The sequence below is a fragment of the Oryctolagus cuniculus genome, chromosome 6 (genome assembly GCF_964237555.1).
Source record: "Oryctolagus cuniculus chromosome 6, mOryCun1.1, whole genome shotgun sequence".
NCBI classification, from domain to species: domain Eukaryota; kingdom Metazoa; phylum Chordata; class Mammalia; order Lagomorpha; family Leporidae; genus Oryctolagus; species Oryctolagus cuniculus.
The window spans coordinates 160,051,835-160,069,431 of record NC_091437.1 but is presented as its reverse complement, the minus strand read 5'-3'; the positions used below and the strand labels follow the sequence as shown (position 1 = coordinate 160,069,431).

The window sequence follows — 17,597 nt, the reverse complement described above, 5'->3', positions numbered from 1 at the left end:
TGCATTCCAGTTGCTTTCCTGGGGGTGCGTTAGTTATCTGAGGGTGGGCTGGCACTGCCTCGCTCGCTCGCTCTCCCCTGGCTCCCGCCCCCCATCTCGCACATCTCTGAACACGTGATGCCTCCTGCATGTCGCGCTGCAAGAAGGCGTCCAGCAGACGCAGCCCCGCATCGTGGTCTCCCTGCCTCCAGAGCCACGAGCCCAGTAAAGCTCCAAGTTTATAATGTACCGCATCGCAGCATCCTGAGACAGCACGCATTCCAGCTCTGCCCGGATCAACACGCCACCTGCTCCCAGCTGCGCCCACCCCACCCTCGTCGCCTTCGGGTGTGTCCCCGCCGTGGTTGGCACTGGAAGGTGAGGTTGAGGAAGTGTGGGCCGGAGGACGGGAGCAGGCAGAGCTTCCTCCTGGGTCAGTGAGCAGCGTTTGTCCGTGAGGCCGCTCCAGGAGCCGTTTTCATACGCCGAAGACGTACGTCGGCTGCCTGTCAGTGCTGGAACTGCTGCTTGGTACTTGGAGTTTGTTATTCTGGGAAGTACGGCCTGCTTCTCCAGAGACTGCATGTACCAGCTGCCTCCTCACTCGGAGGTGCAGGTCCATTCCCAGCCTGAGTCAGCGGGGATGCTGGGTCCCTTCCCAGCTGTCCGTCTGGTCAAGGGCGTGCTGGGGGTGGGAGAAGGGGCACCTCCCGTGGAGCCTCGGACCTGCAAGCCACGTGCACGCGGGGCCCAGAACCAGCCTCCCCGCCTCCGAGGGCAGATGCTGAACATTTCATAGGATTCGTGGCAGGATAATGAGGAGAGGGGCCTGGGGAGTGATTTACGTGAGGTAGATACGTATGTACGTTTGTATTTATGGTGCACTTAGAAGCAGTGTTTTCCGTGAATTGGATTGTGACTGTAGCGAGAGCCGAGGGACTCCCCCTGGGACGAAGGTGGTGTGGGGTGGCCCAGCCATCCAGGTTGTCCTAAACCAGGACTGAGCTGAGGTCTTTCCTCTCGTCCTGGCCCTGTCACATCTGAGTGAAAGCCCTCCTTCTCTTGTCATCCCTTCAGGCTCAGATGACACTTGAGTCGATGGGATTTTCCTTTCTTGTTTCCACAGAGGCCTTTCTTTGACTCATAGGTAAACAGATCTCTCCCTGACTTCAGTGCTGTCCACGTGGAGGAGATGAGAGGGGGCGTCACGGCCAGCTGGTCTCCTGCGCTTGTCCCCACGCCCCTTCCCCTTCCCCACCTTGTCGGCCCTCCTTCCATGTCCCCTGTGCGTGTGTGACCTCGCAGCAACAGGCGTGCATTCCCTGGCACCTAACGAAACCTTGCAATTCAGCCTCAGCATCGTTTACTTTGCTGGCCTCTCGTTCTTGTCATTGTGTGATTCTCCAAGGAATCTGCCTGGAAGGTTAAGAATGCGTATGTATGATGTGAAAAGAGCTGAGATTAGCAGCGGTGCGGTAACCACTTGTGTTTGCTGTCAGGCCGCCCGGCATGGTGGGGGCACCACGCCCACACTACACTTGCTGACTGCACAGGCCCATCGCAGTCATGATGGGTGCCAGTGCTTTTGGAAAACCTGTGCCAGGAGTCACGTGTATCCTGAACAGGACCCATCCAGGGAGCCGAGTGCCTCCACTGTGCTTCTGCCGTATTCAGATGACTGAATGTTAGATCTGCAGGCAATCGAGGGGGTTCCTCTCAGGCACCCACAATTCAGCTTTATCTTTCAATTCCCACTCCCTTGGATCCCTGCGGAATACCAACTCTTGGTGATTACTTACCGTAGCCCTTCCGCGGTAGCCACTTCTCAACTGCGGGCTCGGAGTTTTGGCTCCCACTTCAAGAACTTTGCCATGCAGTTTACTTGGGGCTCTGCCAACCGTAATTACATCAGGCTCCTAATGACACAGGTGCCCTTGAGGGCAGGTTCCTGCTTCACACCCCCTGTAGCGTGTTGTCTGCCATTGCTGGTGGCGACCTGCAGTGTGCAGATTCAGAAACAAAGTCGCACCCAAGGTCTTGGCGATGACGATGCCCCCTTGTCATGTAGTGCCCAGACAGGACCTGGGAGCGCCCACTCATTCAGACGGGGGGAAAGAAGGCTACATGGTTGATGGAGAGAATGCACCCGGCAGACCAGGAAGGGGCTGAGTGTTGAGTGCACTGTCTGTATTCCAGTGGGGGCTAAAAGGGAAGGGGGTCCAGTTCTTCCAGCCTTTTCTCCTTCCGCTTCTCCCTCTTCTCTTGTGCAGAGGGTTTGTTGAGTGTGAATTAGGTAAGAGTCCTCCCACGCTTTCACTACGCAGTGCTGTCCGACTGGGGAGCCCACCTGGCAGGGAGCAGAGGTACTTCCCCTAGGGTGTCTTCCTTGGGGGCAGCCTGCAAGTGGCCCAGTGTTATCAGGCCAAGTGACCGGTCTGGTGCTGAGCAGAGAGGATTGTCCTGGGGAGCTTTCCTTGGGGGGAGGCTGAGACCACCTGGGCACGACTTTGTAGTGTAAAATACTGGGCTGCTTCCAACTTATGCTTCTAACTTCCTAACTAACAGTTTGGGGCCGGGGTTGGGGTTGCAGTGGCCCTGACAGAGCTGTCCCCCCACTCTGGAGGAGCCATAAGGAGGCCTTTCTCCTTGGATTTGCCACTGGACGGCTCTTCAAGCCGGCCCTTGCTTTGCATTCCCATTGGAGCACTCCCTCACCTCGCCTGCCAAGTAGAACTCTGGGCTCCCTCACCTCCCTTTCCTCCATCTGGTTTCCCGCCTGTAGGTGGCACCCTTGCCTTCCCATGTCCAAGCTGGGCCCTAGGACTGACTCTCACCCTAGATCTGACCTACCAGCACCTCCCCCAGGCTCCACCACCACCTGCCCGAGATCCCTCTGTCTCCAGCCCTTGGTACTCCAAATGTGGCCGCCAGTGTGTTAGAGGTGGGTGGAGGGCGTGTGCTCTGCTGCTGTGCGGCATCGCAGGTGTCCATGATCGGCGGCAAGGCCCCAGACATCTCAGAAAGCTCACAGGGCTGTGAATGTTCTCCCCGTAAAGGAAGGATAGAAACTCCAGGGGAAGGAGATGCTGATGACCCTGAGTTCATCCTCACCTGGGGTGGACACGGTCCACACCGTTACAGCCCACTGCATAGATGTGTGCAAATATTGTGTCCGTAAAAGAATGGGCACGGTGTGCCCCAGGCCAGCAGCATTGGCTCTGCCCCAGGCTCCTGCTGAGATCAGACCTGCACTGTTCCACCCGCTGGGCGCTGCCCGTGCTCATTAGCACTTGAGAAGCCTGGTTCATGCTGTCAGTGCCTGCCCCGGTTTGCTGGGACTGCTCTTCCCTGGCCCCCTTCCACCCCCTGCTGCTCCAGGAGCCACTCTTCACATGGAAAACACGGTGGCATGTTTAAAGATTGATTTATTTGAAAGACAGATTGAGAGAGGGAATGACAGAGAGAGAGAGAATGAATATCTTCCATCCACTGGTTTACTCCCCGGATGGCTGCAGTAGCCAGGTGTGATCCAGACCAAAGCCAGGAGCCAGGAACTCCCTCCTGGCCTCCCACATAGGTGGCAGGGGCGTAAGCACGTAGGCCATCATCTAATGCCATTGCAGGCACATTAGCAGGGAACTGGACTGGAAGTAGGAGGGCTGGCACTCTGAAATGGGATGCCAGTGTTGCAGCAGCGGCTTAGCCCCTGTGCCACCCTGCTGGCCCTAGAGTGATCTTTTAGAGGTATCATCAGATTAGAGCAGCCCTCACCTACAACCCTCCAGTGACCTAAAAAGGCTCCAGTAAACTCGCACTGGAACCTCACCATGACCTCCCAGGCCCACGGCCGCCTCCCTGCAACCTCAGTCTCCTTTTCTGTTGCCCATGAGCCCCTGGGCCTCTGCTGAGCTGACCCCCACCTGCGGCCCTCAGATCAGGCGCAGTGGGGCTGGCTTCTCAGTGATGCGCTCTCAGCGAGGGCGGGGCCCCGTGAGTCCTGCTCCCCAGGACTTGGGCGCATGCTGAGCTGTTGCTCCCGGATTGTGTTGTTGGATGGCACAGCTGGCCCCCAGTAGGGAGCTACGCCAGGTGGGCCTCCCCCGATCCCATGCGCCCTGAAAGCAGAGCCCTCCCCCACCAGGTGGCAGACAGACCTCAGCACAATTAGAAGCAGGATTGGGTTGTGGTCCCTGCTGCCTTTGTGGTAATGGAACGTGAAAACCGTCACTAAATCGGTAGCCCAAGGAGAAACAAAGCCCCCTTTGTTCAGGCCAGGTGTGTCTGGGATACCCTGCAAGGCAGGATCCTGGCCCAAGGAAGGCCTGGAGGCACTTGTGTGCTTCCTGTTTCCCCAGGAGCAGGGCCCAGGTCCCTCGAGGAGCTCAAAGTTCACTCCTCATCCCCTCCACGCCACTGGCATGTGACGAGGGACAAGTGAGTGGCCAGATGGCCATCGCCCATAAGGAGTCCTGGCCTGCCTGTGCAGGCTGTTGGAAGTGGATGACCCCAGACAAGCTGCTTCCCATCCAAGCAAACCCCAGCTGCAGGTTCCTGCTTGTCCCGGCCCCTCCAGGGGTCGCCGTGGTGCTTCCTCCCATGCCGGGGCTGTTAGCAGCAGGGCCGAAGCTCTCCTGTCCCTTCTAGGCAGTGGTGCAGATGGGAGAGCAGGAGACACCCCTGCCGGGTCATGGTGCTTGGCACAGCAGGCTGTCCACGGGGCCTAGCTCCCTGTCTAGTTGCAGGGCCATGAGAAGCACTGGAGATTGGTCTCATCCACGACTGGAATCTCCAGTGCTTGGCAAAGGGTTGGGTGCATTTAGAGGCATTCACATCAATGAACGCAAGATCACGTGGCAGGAGGCCCAGCCGTGGGGCCGGGCTGCCTTCTGTGCGACCTGCTCGGAGCACCCTCAGGATGTCCAGGCTGCTGAGGGTGCTTGCCTGGGGAGCCTGGGCCATAGGCCCTCCCCTGGGTGGACTGCACAAGGGGTGTCTCCTGAGAAACCCGTTTGTAGGTGTCGCCCCAGGTCCGCGTCACAGTGAGAGTCCTTGGTTTGACCGGTAGTGTGGCGATAGAGCCAGGCTTCCTGCACTTGAGCCTTGGATCCGTCCCTCAGTGCCTGACCTTGGGTTAAGCCCTTCTTCTCTTTGAACTTTTGTTTCCTCATCTGCAAAATGTTAAAATAATAGCATCTACCCATGGGGCCGTCCTGTGGATTGTATCTGATTATGCAAATGAAGGAGTCAGCCCCGTGTCAGGCGCGTGCCAAGCCTCCCTCGAATCTGAGCTCTCCTCTTTGTGGAAACAGCACGGCTCCTTCAGTCTTGGCGTGGAGAGTTCAGCCTCAGTTTCTGGTGGCTTCTGTTCAGGAAGCAGGTTGCACCGCACGGGCTGTCCTCCAGGCTCTGTGCTTGGGGTGCATCAGACATGGCGTGTTTCATACGAGGGCTTATTGCTAGGTCCAGGTCCCTAAATAAACCGCACAGTTGCATCATGGGAATCAGCATTGTTGTGGCTCACAGTAGAGCCTCTGGCTGCTAGCAAAGCCCCGGGAGTGGGGGGGGGCATTCCAGACTGACTGTGTCTCCTCCAAATTCAAACTCTGAGGTCTCATCCCCAGTGTGGTGCGTCATTAGGAGGTGGGCTTTGGGAGAGGTGCTTAGGTCCCTAATGGGATTCATGGAATCCTCGTGAGTGGGATCCATGCCTGAGTAAGAAGTGAGAGGGCTGGGCCCCTCTCTCTGCACCATACAGGGAGATGAGGGTCCAGCAGTCGCTGCCTGGAAGAGGCCCTTCCCCAGGGCCCACTGTGCTGGCGCTGGATCTCAGACACCCAGCCTCCAGCACTGGGAGAGGAGGTTCCTGCTGTCAGCCACCCGTTCTCAGCACTTGCTGTTGCAGCCTGAGCTGACATGGAGGCTGGCTGGGCACTGAGTGAGAGGGACTCACGGGGGTGACCCCAGCCCAGAAGCAGAGTCGGTGCTGGACGGCCCTCCTGCTCTGAGAGAGGGGTGCAAACAGTGCAGGGTGCGGCCTGTGTGGATCTGATGGATGGGAAGTGGTGTCCCTGGGGCCTCTGCTCACGTCAGCCCGTGAGTGAGTGCCAGTGCTCAGCAGGAGCAGGGATCGCCAGTTTGTCGAGTGACTTAAATGGCTCCTGGTTTGCTGTGATTGCTACAAACAACAAATGCAAGCACTCTTCCCCCGGGAGCTTGGTTTCCCTACCGTGGGCAGGGCTGTGGCTCAGTGGTGGGGACCGTCCTCTGCTCCCTTATCCAGCAGGGCTCCCCTGGGGTTTCCTGTGGGCCTCAGGTCACCCTTGTCGAAAGACAGGGAGAGAAACCTCTGGAGCAGACAGATTGCTGACTTGGGGAGAAGAGTGTTCCCCAGCTGGCACAGAGGGGGCGAGTCCTCGGGGTGGCATTGGAAAGGCGAGGGTCCATCCTGTCCCATTTCTTGCTTTTTCATTTTTAAATGTATTTATTTATTTGGGGGGAGGAAGGGAAAAAAGGGGGGAACTTCCTATCTACTGGTTCAGCCTCCAAACGCCCACAATGGCAGGGCTGTACCAAGAGCAAATCCAGGAACTGGGAGCTCAATCCAGGTCTCCCGCATGGTGGCAGGAACCCCAGTACTTGAGCCATCACCACTGCCTGCCAGGGTCCATATTAGCAGGAAGCCGGGATCAGAAGCCCGAGGTTTCCTAAATGGCGTCTGGTAAGACACAGGGCCCGCACCTGCCCCATGGCCACATCTTCATCCAGCACCTGCAGTCGGCAACCAGAAAGGCTGGAGCCCCCGAGGAAGCGGACTCAGCGGGCTGTGGGGCGAGCAGGCGGGCGGGTGGGGACGTTTCTGTGAGGAAAAGACCTGCCATGCAATGGAGGGGGTTGCCGGAGCCCCAGCACTCCTCTGTGCGGGGGTCTCCGGGTGGGGCTCACGTCTCCTCCTGAGTGAGGTGCCTGGCCCTACAGAAAGCAGAACCTCAGTGTGTGAATGCTGAGAGGCCTGGGCAGTCAAGAATTACGCACAAGAGGCTTGTCTGGGTATCAGAAGATGCCTGCAGCCAGTAGGACGCTGCCACCCGCCTCCTTCCCTTTCTCGGGGAACGCTGTCTGATCTGTCCCTGGACAGTTCTAGGTGTCTCCTGGGGTGCACGTTAGAATAACTGGGTGCTTGTTGAGCCCCTGCCCCGTGTCAGCAGAGGCTCTGTGGACGTGGTGTGCAGGGGGACGCGCTGAGCACACAGGGTCCCCTGTCCCCCGTCCATCGGGCACAGGAACAGGCGGCAGACACCTCCTCCTGGGAGGACTGGCATCGGTGGAGGCGTAAATACGTGTCCGGGCCCCGGCGGCGCTCACCTGTCTTGGTTCTTGCACACTCTGTGAATGTTGCTCTTCCCCTTTGACCACATTTAATGGAGGGCGGGGCTGCTGTTTTCCTAGTTAGAGGACTTTCTGGGTCAAGCTGGATTGCGCCAGCTCCCTGAGCACGCAGCAAGCATGTGGTGTTCTGGCCACACACACTGCTTTCTGCTGCCCAGTGGCTTAGTTTGGCCGATGTGGGAAAACGCTTCTCCTCCTTTCATGGTGCAGAGGCCAGGAGGAAGCCGCAGAAGAATGATGTATTCAGGAGCCAAAGTTGTGTGTGAGGGACGGGGACAGGCAGTGGGCAGGGCAGGGAGGTCCTTGCCTGTCCAGCTGGGGGTTGGGCTTCATGCTGGGGGTGACACGAAGCCAGTGACTGGAGGAGAACCAGAGGCCCCACAGGCGTGTCCTTGGCTTCGAATTCTCTGCCCCCCAGTTCATCATGGAGGGATTTTTTTTTTTTTAGGAATTTTTACATGTTTTTTTTTTAATTAAAGAGAACAGCTTTCATATAGTTCATAGATACTATTCTAGGAATATACCTCCTCCCTTCCTCTTTCTTTCTTAATTTTTGCAATAACATTTTTAATTTACTTAATAGTCACAGACTTAATGCTCCTGCAAACAGAGTTCAGCAGGTACAAAGTAGGAAGCCCACTTTCAGCAGGAATACAGACAAGGGCTAGGAACAATAACAAATCCCTAGATGTCAGTGTAACTCCTACACGTTGCATTTTTCCTTTGGAGGAAGCTCTCAGCCTGTCGGAGCCAGCCCTTCACAGGGGCTGAGCAGGAAGGCCTGCTGCCTGGCTTTTCCCCGGGGCTGCGCGAGAGCTGAGTGAGATCAGGGCCTGGGGACACTGTAATGGTGGCAGGCTGCCTGCTGGGCTCCGTGGAAGAAGCGCTGGGATGCAGGGAGCAAGTTGCACCCTAAGAAGCAGGCAGATAAAGTGGAAAAGAGGTGTGAGCAGGGGAGAGTTCTGCTGCAGGTCTTTGCCGAGACTGGGTGATAGTGAGCAGTGCCCGTGCAGGGGTGGCCTCAAAGCCACGCCCACACCCTGCCTATGCCCATGCACATAGATCCATATGCACGCAGGAAAGCTGTACACACGCATGTCCATACTCCCCACATGTACATGCAACCCATGGAAACACATCCATGCTCACAGATATACACATATACACCAGTGCATGATATCCACAAACACAGCAACATACCTGCATATTCACATGCACACGCATGTATCATATATAGGCGCGCACATACACACAGACTCCTATCACCCGTATCCAGCCCGTTTGCTCATGAGAGTCTGTGTTTTCTAAAAATTTATTTTATTTATTTGAAAGAGTTACAGAGGGAGAGAAAAAGAGAGGCAGACAGACAGACGGAGAGATTTTCCATCTGCTGGGTTACTCCCCAGATGGCCATAACAGCGGAGTCTGGGCCAGGCTGGAGCCAGAAGCCTGGAGTTTCATTCAAGTCTCCCACGTGGGTGCAGGGGCTCAACTCCTGGGCCATCTTCTGCTGCTTTGCCCAGGCCGTCGGCAGGGAGCTGGATTGGATGTAGAGTAACTGGCATTCATATGGGATGCTGGTGTCGCAGGCTTAACCCTCTGCATCGCAACACCGGCCCCAGGAGCCTGGCTCCTTTGATTCTCTGATTCTGCTTTGGTGCCCTGACAACCGTGTTCTCCTGGCCGAGTTCTGCTTCCCTCAGGGGGCCTGGTGTGGGGCCGACTCCTAGCAGGTCCTGAGAACCAACAGGAGCGCCAGCCAGAGCAGGATACCTAGTGGCTTCTCTCTTCACTTCCTGGGCGGCAGGACTTCCGTGGACTTCCTGGGCTTCCGTGGACATTGATGCGTCCTCAGGGAGGGCAGTTCCCCAGGATGCAGTGAAGTAAGTAGGAAGCCGGCCCTGCTTACTTAGGACGCATTTAAAATGTTTACGACGCCTGGAGCAGGTGACCTCCCAGTGGTGGTGCTGAGGTGGGAGATGGCGCTGCAGCCCCCACCCCCTGGGTAAGACCGATGTCACCCCACAATGCTCCATTCTGGGGTCTTTGCATTTTAGGACCGTTATCTTCCTTTATGTGCCATTTCTTTTTCTTTTTTTAAATTAAAGATTATTTATTTATTTATTTATTCGTTTATTTAAGCAACAGAGAGATGCGGGGCAAAGGGGAGAGAGTGACTGATCTTCTATCCACTGCATCACTCCCCAAATGGCCGCAACAGCCAGGTCTGGGCCAGGCTGAAGCCAGGAGCCGGGGACTTCATCCTGGACTCCCACATGAGCAGCAGGGGCCCAAATACTTGAGCCATCATCCACTGCTTTCCCACATGCACTGGCAGGAGGTGGGGTCTGACTCCAGCCGGTGCTCTGATATGGAATGCCAGCGTCACAAATGATGGCTTAACCTGCGGTACCACAGTGGTGGCTCCTGTGGACCACTTCTTTATAGGCTGAGAGCCAAGTTCAAGCACTGTGCCAGGTTCAGCCTGGCCTGCTGAAAGCCTGGAGATTCCAGTGCCCCATCAGGAGTGGACTCCCCAAGGCCCCTGAGGACTGTGGCCTGAGACCCCCTGCACAGGCCTGTGGGGAGCTCGGGCACCAGGAAGGGTTTGTGTGGTATTTTGAGAGCCCTGGGAGAAAGCTGTGATGCAGATATGTGCTGTATCATATTCCACCAGCTGCTCTAAAAAATGTTGTTTTCAGTACCCAGCTGCCACGAACATTGCTCTTTTTCTCATGGCCGCCTCATGGGGTCAGCCATGAGATGCCTTCAACTCTTTCGCTCATGGGTTCTGTTTTTCCTGTTTTGATGTGTATCTCTGGGCCACTTTGAGGTCCTGGGAGACACTGGGGTGGGTGTGGCCTCTGACGGGGAAGCACCAGGGTTAAGGATCCTTAGGGATCAGGTTTCAGAGGGGGTGGGGGAGTGTGCCTGGAAGGTCAAGTGCAGCCCTCCAGAGGAGGCGTCCTGGGCAAGCTTCCCCGCGGGCCACCTCTCCCTGTGGTCTTCCTGTTGGGCTTCCTGCCCGTGTCAGTGAGCCGGGCTCCTGCAGCAGGTCGGCCTGGTCCCTGGGAGTCTGAGGCATCCTTACCAGCATCCGTTTCTGAGGCTTGGCATGCTTTGGCAGCAGAGGGCTTCAGTGCATTTTTGTTAAAGTGGAGACAGAGCCTGGAGAGAGACAGGGCCGGGGTCAGTGCTGGAGGCCAGTGGAGAATCAGGAGGAGGGTGTGTGGCCCCCAACACTGCAGTGTCCCCCTGGGCTGAGCTTGGTGCTGTGTCCACCAAAGGCGCAGGGGCCCAGGGGAGCAGGAGCATGGCCTGCACAGAGCCGCCTGTGGCCAGGAGGGGGAAGGGTAGGCGTGTGCAGATGGGCAGCCTTGTATCCGTTTCATCCCCATCCCCATGTTGGGCTGGGCGCTCTGGGCACCATGAGTACCGAGTGCTGTCGCTGAGATGTTTCACGCTGCACCTGGCTCACGGCAGGCACTTCCTATCCTTACAGGTTGTTTGGACGGCTCTTAGCCATGAGAAAACAAGTACCCCCTCCGAGCCTTGGCTGTGCTTGGCTGTGTCTCCAGCGCCGTGTGCGTTTGCTGCTTTCTCCTTCACTCAGTGATTTCAGGGAAAATCCATTTGGTGTCCACCCCCAGGCCAGGCCCTGCGCCAGCTCCTGGCTGTGGTCACTGCTGACCACACTGCTTGTGGCTCCAAGGTGTCACCGTGTACAGGGAAAGATGTTACGCCTGACAGAGCATTGCTGCCTGCAAGGCTCCCGGGGCAGTCAGTACCCTCTGGGATACCAGAGCCTGGGATTTCCCCCTGTACAATAAGAGAGTTGGCCCTCTGGGACTTGGGAGCCAAAAAGGCTTCTCCATGGACAGGCTCTGTCTTCCCTGCTTTCGTGCCCTGGGGAGGCTCAGAGCCAGGGCGGCAGGGCCTGGAACCTGCAGCTCCTCCACGAGACTCTGTATCGTCACTTCCAGCGCTGCCGTGGGTGGGTGACTCAGTCCATTCTGCTGTTGTAACAGAATGCCACAGGCTGGAGACTGATAAATGATGGTGTTTGTTTGAAAGGCAGAGTTAGGCAGACAGAGAGAAAGTCTTCCATCGCTAGTTCACTCCCCAAATGGCCACAATGGCCGTGGCTGGGCCAATCTGAAGCCAGGAGCCAAGAGCTTCTTCTGGGTCTCCCACATGGGTGCAGGGGCCCAAGGACTTGGGCCTTCCTCTGCTGCTTTCCCAGGCCATAGCAGAGAGCTGGATCAGAAGTGGAGCAGCCGGGACTGAAACTGGCGCCCATACAGGATTCTGGCACTGCAGGCGGCGGCTTCCACAGTGCAAGCCTGAGAGGGGTCTTCTCTCTGCTGGTTCATTTCCCAAATGGTGACAACAGCCAGAGCTGGGTTAGACTGAAGACGGGAGCTTCATCCAGGTCTCCCACGTGGGTGCAGGGGCCCAGGCACTTGGGCCATCCTCTGCTCCTTTCACAGCTGGGACTTGAACCGCAGTCCAGGCAGTGGCTTTACACACTACACCACAACATCAACCCCAACAATGGATTTTTTAAAAAAATATTTATTTCTGGGGCTAGCACTGTGACATGTAGTGGGTTAATCCATTGCTTGCAGCACCAGCATCCCATATAGGTGCTGATTTGAGTCCTGGCTGCTCCACTTCTGATCTAGCTCCTGCTGATGGCCTGGGAGAGCAGTGAAGGTTAGCCCAAGTGCTTGGGCCCCTGCATCCGGCTGCTGCAGCCATTTGAGGAGTGAGCTAGTGGATACAAGACCTCTCTCTCTCTCTCTCTCTCCCTCACTCCCTCTCTCCTTCTCTCTGTCTCTCCCTCTCTTTCCCTCTCTCCCTCTCTCTCTCTCTCTGTAACTCTGCCTTTCAAATAAAATAATCTTTAAAAAATTTAAAAATATTTATTTCATTTATTTGAAAGGGAAAGAGAGAGATCTCCACACTTTACTCTTCAAATGGCTGCGGTGGCCAGGCCTAGGCCAGGCCAAATCCAGACTCCAGAACTCCATCTAGTTCTCCTACGTGAGTGCCAGGGGTCCAAGCACTTGGGCCATCTTCCACTGTCTTCCCAGGCACATTAGCAGGGAGCTGGACCAGAAGCGGGGCAGTGCTCTGACACAAGATGCCAGCGTCGTGTTTTCTTGGCCTGCTGCACTACGATGCCAGTGCTGGCAGTGGGTTCTGTAGATTGGAAAGACCAAGGGCCTGGCAAGGGCATCAGGCAAGCGCTGCCTACGCCTGGGGGAAGGGTGCGGGAGCACATGTGAGACAGCAGGTGGGCTACGCTTGTCCTGTCCCGGGGCACGTAGTCCCGTGATGGGGGCATTTGTCCATCCCTGCGGGGAGAGCCCTCAAGACCAGGTCACCTCACAAACGTCCCCAGAATGTCCCCTAGTCACAGCGTGAGTTTTGGAGGGGGGACACTGGGCCACAGCAGTCATTCTAGAAGAGCGTAGACACCTGCTGTGTGCCCACGAGCACTGGGCCGCCCTTGCTCCCGGAGACTCCTGGCTTAGTCGGGAGGTCTGTGCCGAAATGGATCACGGTGCAAAGCCCACGCGAGGCGGCTCCGCGGGGCTCCACGGGAGTGACACAGGGGCGGGATTCCTGAGCTGGGAGACTTCGGGATTTCTGTGATTGTTGGGAGGGGAGCTGGAGGTGCAGAAGGCAGGACGGGCAGGGAAGTGGGGATCAAGCAAGACCGAGGCGGCTGGAGTCACCCTGGCCGCCTGGCACTGCACAAGTTGTCCCGTCGTTTGCCCAGTAAGTGGCCGTGACAGGGTGACACCCAGGACGAGGGGATCTGGGCGGGAGTCGGCCCCACAGCAGCAGCAGCAGCAGACCCCACAGAGAGCCCAGGTGCTGGCTGTGATCCGGCCTGGATTCCAGAACACTTGAGGTGGGCAGGACCACAGAACGCGGTGCCTGACGGAGGGACTCGTGAGTCCCACAGGGGAAGGTTTTCTGTTACGCTATCATTTAGCTGAATGACATGTCAGATACAGCACTTGGGGAAAAGGGGTGCCCGCCTCGGGACAATGGCTCTGTGGAAGCCTTACTGCTACTGTGGAGAACAATTTTAAGCCTGTGCTAATAGACTAAGCCACTCGAATGCTTATTTTGAATAAGGGACTGACTGAGGATTAAGCCATCAGCCTTAGACTGATCAGGACGGGCTAGGGACAATAATCTAACTGTCTGGGACATGTGGCACCTGAGCCACTGTCACCTGCCGCTGCACCTGCCGAGGATGGTCTCTGGACTCAGGATCACAGAGACCCATGCCTGTGGCGCGTAGGGCAGAGTGGGATGAGGGAGAGAGAGTGGGGCGGGGGCCTGTAGGGAGGCTGTCCTTCCGTGGGGAGGGCAGAATAAAGAGAGTTCAGGGGAGAGGAGGGTGGAGAGGCGGCGACTGCCCCTGCTGCTGGTGAGAGGAAGAGGAGGTGCTCGAGAGTGGGGGGATGGAGTGAGTGGAGGGCTGTGTGTTCCCGAGATGCCGGCTTCTCAGGTCGGGGGGTGGGGTAGAAGATTCAAGGGGAGGCCCTCAGTCATCCACCAGGTTTTCCCAGGCCCACGCTTCCACCGTCTCTCTCTTGAAAGGAAAGTGAAGATGATGGGAAAGAACTAAGTAAGAGGTGGGCAGGGCACCAGCATCACATCACAGGAATCGATGAGCCAGAGGAGAGATTGCGGAAAAAGGGGGAAGGGAGTCACAGCTCTAACCCAAAGGCCGGATCCTTTGCTCCCTCCTCACCCAGGGCACCAAATGTAAGAAAAAGGGGTGCAGAACAGAGAGGTAGGGCACGAGTTTGCAGCCAGTCTGAATTTATTCCGAGAAAATAAATCCGCAGAGGTGGGTGATGGAGCACGTGGCAGAAGCAGGCTGGGCCTCTTCATGCCTTAGGTGGGCTGGGGTGGGGGTGGGGCAGTACTGGTCCCTTGAAAGAAAGCAGGGTAACAGGAACCTGACATGGCTGAGGCTCGTGCCCTTGTTCCATCACCCAGTCTCCTGTCAGGTACTGTCTTTCCTAGTAAAATAAACCAGCGCTTAATTCTGAAGCCTGGCTCATGCTACATTTTCCCCATTAAGTGAAACAAACAGTGGAGGAAGAAGAGGGAAGGGAGGGAGGGAGGAGGGAGGAGGGAAGTCCAGTTTAATGTATCAGTGATTCCACCTGGTAGCTGCACAGATCATGTGACTTCCGTCAGTCCAAATAGAAAGTTCCTCCGTGTCCACAACAGGGGAGCCTCCAGAGCCCACCCAGAGGTGCCTGTTCCGCCTTTCTGAACTAAACACGGCCCACCCAGCTGTTGACATGTGCCTTCTCGCTCCCAGTATTGGGATGATCTCAGGGCTGGAATGCGACCCTCTGAGCTGATGGGGCCCTTGGCATCATGGCCCATCGCAGATGGATGGCTTGTGGAGTGGGGCGCCGCCCAGTCTGAGTCACCTCAGGCTACCTGGGAAACCTGCCGCTCCCCACATCTGGGGATCCCTGCTCCCTCCCTTCTGCCTGGAGCCCGTCCTCCCGGAGCAGCTGCGCAGAGCCCCACAGCCCCGAGCTGAGCTGCTCGGGGCGACTGTGACTCTCCACCGTGACGCCGCGTGAGTGCCTGTCGTGGAGTTGGGCGCTTAGCGGGTCATCTCGTGGCCAACACTGAGAACCGCTGTGTGCCAGGCAGGTGGCGAGCTTGGCCCTAGGGAGGCAGCTAAAGCAAGACAGCATGTTGCCTGCCCCGTCGGGCTCTCAGTCTAATGGTGGCTGGCAGTGATGAAAGTTTGTTGGGAGAATGATTGAGGGGCCACCATGCCTTCCAGGTCACAGCTGCGTAGGAAAGTGTCACTGGATGCGTGAAGAGATTGAAAGGCAGGGGTGTAATGAGGGATCCAGTCTGCAAACGCCGTCTCCTGTGATTCCCACAGCAGCCTTGTTGTGTTTAAATAAAGATTTATCTGAGAGGCAGCGTTACAGAGAAGGGGAGAGAGTGAGCGAGAAATCTTCCATCTGCTATTTCTCCCCAAATGGTTTCAACAACCAGGGCAGTGCCGGGAACTCCATCTGAGTCTCCCACTTTGGTGCAGGTGTCCAAACACTTGGGACACCTGCTGCCTTCCCAGGTGCATTAGCAGGGTGCCGGATTGGAAGTGGAGCAGCCAGGAATCATATGGGATGCTGGTGCTGGCAGGTGGCAGCTCGACCTGCTGGGCCACAGTCCTGCCCCCACCCCCAGCAGCCTTCTGACGTGGGCAAGCTGGTCGCTGTTTTACAATGGGAAGACAGGGAGGTAGGGGAGGTGCTTCCCGAGGCCTTGCAGCTGATACGTGGAGGAGCTGATGGCCACAGGTCAGTTAGTGCAGGACAAGGCATGCGTTCCTTCCACCCTGCCACAGGCACCCCTTGGACATGCGCGGGCCCTACACCCCTCCATCCCCCTGAGCACTCTCGTGTCCCACCCCGGCTCAGCAGCCCAGCACCTTCCCTCCTCCTGTGTTTGTGTTCTAATCCGCCAGCTCCAGGCTCCACCTCTCTAAGTCTTTCACATATCTTATTCCTCTTCTCAAGATCAAAACCAGCGCAGACCATGGGAGGTCAGCAAGAGCTGGCACGAGGCCTGGCCTGCAGTCTGTCAGCTTGGGGCTGTGGAGAAAGGCCTGGCTGAGGGCAGCAGGTGCTCTGCGCCCGCAGATGCTCGCTAGGCCTCTGCCCTCGCTGTGACATCAAGTTCTCACAGGCAGGCTGCTTCCGGAAGGGGGAGCATCAGTGCTGATGGACAGCACCTGGGGAAAACCTGTCTCACGCGGTCTGTCCCCTTCAAGAGCCGACCTCCCGGAGTGTGGGTGCGTAGACCTGGTTCCCCAACACCCCTGTGCTGCAGCGGGGGCCTCCACAGTGCCTTCCAGCCTCCATTCATTAGGTAGTTCCCACACCCCCGGAAGCCCTGGTGGCAGCTTGATGGCCAGCAAAGAGCTTGACTTTGGGTTTGAACTTGGGCTCCACCATTTACCCATGTTGCTTAGCGTCACAGAGACTTGTGCTTTATCCGTGAGATGAGCTTGGGCAGAGGGCTCCACGCAGCGTGGACAGGGCTCCTGGCATGTACTACTTGCTCTGTCGCCTGTGAGTGTGATTTTGCTCTCTTCCCTTGTGGCTGTCACCACCGGACCTGGGTGACCTTTCTCTTGCCCTCCCCCAGGTCACCGACGAGGAGCCCAGCTCCAACCACACGGTCATGATCCAGGAGACCCTCCAGCAAGCCTCCGTGGAGCTGGCCGAGCAGCACCACCTGGTGGTGTCCTCCGATGACGTGGAGGGCATCGAGACGGTGACCGTGTACACGCAGGGCGGAGAGGCCTCGGAGTTCATCGTCTACGTGCAGGAGGCCGTGCAGCCGGCGGAGGAGCAGGCTGTGGAGCAGCCGGCCCAGGAGCTGTAGAGGACAGCACCACCGCACAGCCACGGCCGCCGGCCTGGCTCCCAGAATGGCGCTCTCTCTGCCCTCGCCGCCCGGCCGCCCAGGCGGGACTCTCCACGTCCCCCTTGGGGTGGGCAGCGTGACGGGCATCACCAGCAATCCAGGAACCCCCGTCCCCAGCACACACGTACGCCCTTGCCCCGTAGTGTCTGCTTCTGGACAGACTTCTCTGTCACCTGCCCCACCTCTTCCCTCGCTTCAAGATCCAGATGGAGACTCCCAGGCTGTCTCCACATCCCTACCTCCCTGAGCCCCATCCAGGTGCCCAGACTTCATCAGGGACCACTATGCAGTCTGGCAAAAGGAGAAGCCATGACAGGAAGTGACCTTATGGTGCTGGAGTCACCTCTGGGTGGGGCGGGGATCGTCCTGGCTCCATGGACAAAGTCCCTCCTTCCTCAAGTGTCGGGGGTTCCTGTTGTCACGTGAAGTCACCGCAGCTCAGCCCCGTCCCAGGGTCTCAGCTCACCATCTTGGAATTCCGCTTGTAAGAGAAATGCACTTTTCTCACCTCCATCCTAAGGAGGTGAGGCGGATGGAATAAAAGCCTTTCCTGCCTGCCCGAGTCCTAGCGTCCTCAGTGCAGGGATGATTTACGCTTGAGTCCAGCCCTGACCCCTTTCCAAGGCCCAGTGCTTGGACTGCGGCCAGCGATGCGCCCCAAGGTGTTGCACTCGCTCTGCGGTGACCAGTCTCACTTGCCGTCCCCTGGCACCCAGCACCCCCTGCCCTGC

The 17,597-nt window shown here is 57.5% G+C and overlaps 1 protein-coding gene across 3 annotated transcripts in view; it reads left to right on the top strand.

The window, feature by feature from the left end:
• Window positions 1-17,421, top strand: part of ZFAT (zinc finger and AT-hook domain containing) — a 205,903-nt gene extending 188,482 nt beyond the window's left edge. For all 3 annotated transcript variants that reach the window (XM_070075863.1, XM_070075861.1, XM_070075862.1), the window contains exon 16: window positions 16,585-17,421. In XM_070075863.1, coding sequence (XP_069931964.1) covers window positions 16,585-16,824 — 240 coding nt within the window. In that variant the 3' untranslated portion in view covers window positions 16,825-17,421. The remainder of the gene's footprint in view (window positions 1-16,584) is intronic.
• The last annotated feature ends 176 nt before the right edge of the window (window positions 17,422-17,597 follow it).